A 6,468-nucleotide genomic window follows, 5' to 3' on the forward strand; every position below is an offset into this window, starting at 1 on the left:
CTTTAAATATAATATTTATATTTAAAAAATATATTAATTTAATATCTTTAAATATAATATCTGTATCTCATGGTGTGGAAAACTCTTAAGAGAGAGAAGAAGGAGAGAGATGATACTTGATAGAGAGCAGGAAGCACCTAGTTACATGTAATTTATGGAAGTAATTGTACTTACGTTCATTGCTGTATATTCAGGTGTATTTATACACACAAGTCTATCCTAGCAAACTGGCTTATATACCTTTTATACTCGCACAACTACCACGTGCTAACTAATCCTTAATCGTTCGAATTTTATAAAGAAAAATACTATCTATGTATGGACACTTTGTTTAATTGCCGTGTCGGCGTGTCGGACACATTTTGAACACGACGTATGGAGACACTTCCGTGTCCAAACGTGTCCTGTCCAAAAAAACAAAAAAAAAAGCCGGACACGGCCCAATGCCATTTTGGAATATCAATTTCACTTTCAGTCTTTCACCCTTCACTTTAACAAAAAGTTAAAAACCTAACCTTTCACCTCCACCCCCAAATCCGTCTCTGGCTCTGTGGCTCCAACCCACTCACCCTCTCTTCACCGCCAGTCTACCGCCACCTCCAGCCATCGCCGCTACCTCCGGTCGTCACCGCCGTGGATGTTCATCATCTCTCTCCACACCCACTCACTCTTAATCTCAGCATCTCCTCTTCACTGCCGTCACTTCTTCTGTGGTGCTTGTCATCGCCATTCGCTGCCGTTCACTCCCCGGTTCGCCACCTCTTCGTTGCCGTGTTTGCCACCTTCCCGGTCGCCACTTCTACCGTGACCGTTGTCCTGCTCTCGTGCTCTTCTGCATCCTCCATTTCAAGTAAGGGAGAATATTTATTTTTCCATCAATCAATTTTCTGGTTCTGTATTTCTATTTTTTTTTTGCCTCTGTGCTTTCTCTTTGGTTCTGATTTGTTTTGTCATTTTTGTGCTTCCATTTTATTTTGGATTTCTATTTTGTTATGTGCATCTCCTTGGTTTGGTTTTGTTTTGTTTTGTTTTGTTTTGTGCTTTTGGAATTAGATATTGTTAGAGACTTCTTTCATAATTTTTTACTACTGCTATGAGAAGATTAGAAATTAGAAAAGTAATAGAAAGACACAGAACTGATAGAAAAAAGACAAGAAGAAAAAAACTGGATTGATCGTTAATTTGTTTTTTAGCATACATAATATGGCAGTATTCAGCACTTATGTATATGAAGTGGAATATGGCAGTGACTTGTAAGATTCCTAGAAATCAATTTATTTTGAGTTTTAGTGTAAATGTTTAGACTCTAGATAGTAATTTATCTGTACTATAATTTGTTCTATATGCATTTACGTATATGCCGTTATTATATATATCATGGTTCTAATGCTAATCCTGATTTATAGCTTTAGGTTATGTTTCTCTTCTTAGTAATCATGTTCATATTGAAGGATTATTTGTTAAGGTTTTGTTGTGGTCCTTGGTAATTCGCACCTTTTATAATATGTTTTTATCTGTTTCTTTTGTAGTAAACATTAAACAATAATAGCTGGGAATGAACTCAGCTTACTTACACAAATGTTTAGTATTATATAATAATTTTCTTTGGTTTTGTTTTCTCTTAATGCTTTTTTTTGTTCTGTTTTGCTCAAGAAATTGAATTATAAAAAAATAATTTGTTTCTTAAATTATTGTAGGATTGTGAGAGATGAGTTCAGAGAGTGTTCAAAACAATTTTGAAGAAAGTGTTGATAAGCCTTTATGAAAATTTGTAACAAAGAAAGATAAAATTGAAGGGGGCGAAAATCTTGAATTTCAATGTAAATTTTGCAAGGTTTTATTCAGTGGTTCTTATACTAGAGTAAGAGCACATTTATTGAAGATTTCAGGAAAAGGAATTAGATTTTGTGCAAAAGTTACATCAACAAAGCTTGAAGAACTTAAGAAACTTGATAGTGAAAGTACATTGTTGCATGAAAGTAAAAAGGCTAAGTCAATTCCTCTTCCACTCTTATCTAATGCAAGTGAAATTGATTCAAGAAAAAGAAGAGCTACTGGACCTTTAGAGAAAGCTTTTAATGTGAATGCAAGGGAGACTCTAGATTTACATATTGCTAGAATGTTTTTTTCATCTGGATTACCTTTTCATCTAGCAAAAAATTCGTATTTTGTCAAAGCTTTTTCTTATGCTGCCAATAATTATATTGATGGTTATATTCCTCCTGGATATAATAAATTGAGGACAACTTTGCTTGAGAAAGAGAAGCAACATGTGGAGAGAATGTTAGAACCTACTAAGAATTCATGGAGTGGAAAGGGAGTGAGCATTGTAAGTGATGGATGGAGTGATCCCCAAAGGAGGCCTCTTCTTAATTTTATGGCTGTAACTGAAAGTGGGCCTATATTTTTGAAAGCTGTAGATTGTTCAGATGAGATCAAAGACAAGGATTATGTTGCAAAGCAAATAAGAGATGTCATAAGAGAAGTCGGTCTCTCAAATGTAGTGCAGATTGTGACTAATAATGCTCCGGTTTGTAAATCGGCTGATTTATTGATTGAAGCTGAATTTCCATCTGTTTTTTAGACTCCTTGTGTTGTTCATACTCTCAACCTTGCTTTAAAGGACATTTGTGTAGCTTAGAATACAGAGAAGAATAATTTTGTCTATCAAGAATACTCATGGATTACTCAAATTGCTGACGATGTTTCTTTTATAAAAAATTTTATTGTTAATCATCATATGAGGTTATCTATTTTCAATGAATTTAATACATTGAAGTTGCTTAATGTTGCTCCTACTCGATTTGCTTCTACTATTGTGATGCTCAAAAGATTTAGGTTGTTAAAGCAAGGCCTCAAAGAGATGGTTATAAGTGAGAAGTGGTCTTCATACAAGGAAGATAATATTGGCAGAGCTGAGGTTGTTACAGAAAAGATTTTGAGTGAAAATTGGTGGCAAAAAATTGATTATATTCTTGCTTTCACAAATCCTATTTATGATGTTTTAAGAAGTACAGACACAGATGCACCTACTCTTCATTTGGTCCATGATATGTGGGATTCAATGATCAAGAAAGTAAAAAGTGCTATATATCTCTATGAAAGAAAAGATGAACAAGAGTCATTGTCCTTCTACGATGTTGTGCACTCAATATTAGTTCAAAGATGGACAAAAAGTAGCACACCTCTTCATTGTTTAGCACATTCATTGAATCCAAGGTAACTTTTTACATTTATTGTTTATAACTTTTATTTATAAGTGAAGATAATTGAATCATTATTAATTTATGCTTAAACACTAATTATATAGGTATTATAGCCACCAATAGGGACGGACATAAAGGGGGGCGAGTGGCGGTCTCGGCCCTCCCAACTTTTTTTAATAGTAATAAGTTATTGTGTATAATTTAATGTTTTTTAAAAAAATTATTTAGTATTTAATCTAATATAAATAAAAGTTCAGTCTAATTTAAATATTAATGATTTTTAATATTTAAAAAGTAAGTAACAATATTAAAAAAATTTGAAAAAGATATTATTATTAATATTTTTTAATTAAATAAAAATTTTTAAATCTCATAAAGTGATTTTTTTTCTTGTGGCCGTTTTTTTATTCATTTGGTATTAATTTTCTCTGTTTCAACTGCTACAATTAAGAGATCCTTTTCAATTATGAATATTATGAAAAATAACTTAGAAACAAAATAAAAGATGAATTTCTTGCTAATTATCTTTTAATTATATTGTAAAGAAAATTACTGAAAAATTTGACACAAATTCTATTATCGGTAAATTTTATGATATGAAGAATCCACCACTTCGTTAGTAAAAAGTATACACATATTTTTTTTACTTTAAAATATATTCTATATCCGTATATTTTTGTAATATATTTTATATTATATAATTTTTTTTACATAATTTTTAATATTATATGTATTATTGGCCCCCCATAATATCATTTCTGGATCCGTCCCTGGCCACCAATGGTTGAGAGAAGATTTTACACGAGTTTCTCCTCATCAAGATATTGAGATCACTAATGAGAGAGTTAAATGCTTGAAGAGGTATTTTCCTAATGAAGAAGAGAGGAGAAAGGTAAACATTGAACTTGCAAGCTTTTCTGATGGTAGAGGTGTCTTTGATGATTATGACTCTTTGAATGATAGAGGCATAGTTGATGCAAAGTCTTGGTGGCTAATTCATGGTAGTAAAGCAAAATTTCTTCAACCAATTGCTCTTAGCCTACTAGAGCAACCATCTTCATCTTCTTATTGTGAAAGGAATTGGAGCACATATTCTTTTATCCATTCCCTGAAAAGAAATAAGTTGAAGCCTAAACGTGCAGAAAATTTAGTATTTGTCCACACTAATCTTCGTCTTTTTTCAAGAAAAACTCCACAACATAATAAAGGAGAAACTATGATGTGGGATATTGCTGGAGATGCTTTTTCACCAATTGATGAAGAAAATGGTGTTTTTGAAGTTGCTCACCTTTCTCTTGATGAACCGGAGTTGGAAAGAGTGACTTTTTCTAATGATGAAGATATCAACCATATATGATGGAGAAAGAATGACTTTAGATAACTTTTTTTTTGTGTACATGTGATGTACAAAATTCTTACTATCTTTATTAAGACATAGGAATTTAGTGTTGGGAATAAGTAGTATGATCACAATCCAATTAATCACGTGTCAAATAATTTGTTATTGTCATTATATTAAAATGTTAATATAATAAGGTCCTTGATTAAATTTAGAGATTTATCATTGTGATAGTGATCATAATATTGAGAGATAAATCTTTTATAATTTAATCAAAATTGTTCTTGGTCATAGGATTATTAAAAAGGACATTAATAATCCGGAAAGATCAATATATATATAATGGTCTTCATTGGATGAAGATTAATAGATCTCATTTATTAAATTATATATATAGATGGTGCATATAGAGATATGACCATTGAACTGACTCACTTTGAGAATTCCTAATGGTTATAATTACCGTATATTTGTCAATAGGATATTCTCAAGATGAACATAGTAATAGAGTTTCCTTTGACCTGCGACTGTCATAGTAATTAACAATGTATTTATTATACTTTGATTCTGGACACCTAATACCTTAGGGTGCTAGTTGAATGGATATTGGGTATAATTTAAATACTTGTAGAATTAATGATTAGTCAATAGGGAATCTATCAACTCTCGGTAAAGAGTTTGAGCTCTATGATTATAATGACTGAGATGAATAAAACATTGGCCAAGGGGATTGAATGAATGAAGAAATGAGTTTCTTAAGTCATTCACAGTTCATTATAATAATGGTAACAAGTTAGAGTTTGACATTAAACTATACTTTAAGGGTTAACCAAGAGCTGGAAAGATGGAAGGAATTATACTTTGTTCTTCTAAGGTTCTTAGTAAAAATATATTACTTCATATTATCGGGTCGTTGAGGAGTGTTGCTAGACGCCAACCTTGATTAGTAAATTTAGTATGACTAATTTACTACCCGCTTAGTATTGAACCTATGGGGTCACACACTAACGAATGTTCTAATATTTGCTATAAAATTATTTAATTATTATTTTGATTTGATCAAATAAATAATTATATTAATTCAAATGGAATATTATTATATTTTTTGCTAGCACCAAAAATATAATCTACTTAATATACTAAAACTGGATTTTTCCCCAACTACTAAAGGTGACGTGTCGATCTCTCATGCCTCCATTTTCCCTCCAAAACGAATAATTTTTTTTTATTCTAAATTATTTTATTATAATTATATTATAATTAATACTAAAAAAAAATATCTTTAATATAATTATATTGTAATTAATATTTAATGAATAATATATAATTATACTAATTTAGAAACATATCTTCATTATAATTGTATCAAATCAAAATTTAATGCATTATTAAAAAATTACCTTAATAATAGATAATTTACATATTTATTTTTATTTTACTAAAGTCTATATATAGTGTTTTCCTGTGGTACATGAATCTAAATTTGAGAGTCAATTCATAATTTTATATTTAGTATTTTTTTACTACTTCATAGAATAAGAATGTATTCTTCGTTTTTTTATTGAAGTTGATCCTTTTAAGGTGCAATTTATAATTTTTTATAATATTTTTTATATACTCATTCTATTATATTATTCTTTTGATAATTTTTTATTTGTTGTTACTCTAAGTTATTTTTATCGTCTAATGTTCCAGTTCGATTGTCTTTTGCCACAATTATTTACAATGCATCACATCCATGAAATACCTCATCGAGTTGTCTTCACTGATTCGGGTTCCAACTACATAGATGTAAGCGTTCAAAGAAGAGGCAATAGTCTCTACTTTCCGTAAGGATGGTTGGATCTACTCACCTATTATGACCAACCCAATGGAATGTGGTTAAAGTTAGATTTCTTAGGAGGAGCTCGATTTTTGATTGAG

General features: G+C 30.6%; 1 protein-coding gene across 1 annotated transcript; it reads left to right on the plus strand.

Annotated features, from left to right (window-relative positions):
- Positions 1-1,203: 1,203 nt before the first annotated feature.
- Positions 1,204-4,563, plus strand: LOC107460861 (uncharacterized). Its single transcript, XM_052253246.1, has 4 exons — positions 1,204-1,253; positions 1,846-2,530; positions 2,780-3,219; positions 4,068-4,563. The coding sequence occupies exons 1-4, from the start codon at positions 1,204-1,206 to the stop codon at positions 4,561-4,563; spliced, it is 1,671 nt and encodes a 556-aa protein (XP_052109206.1).
- Positions 4,564-6,468: the final 1,905 nt, after the last annotated feature.

Source organism: Arachis duranensis, chromosome 8 (genome assembly GCF_000817695.3).
Source record: "Arachis duranensis cultivar V14167 chromosome 8, aradu.V14167.gnm2.J7QH, whole genome shotgun sequence".
NCBI classification, from domain to species: Eukaryota; Viridiplantae; Streptophyta; class Magnoliopsida; order Fabales; family Fabaceae; genus Arachis; species Arachis duranensis.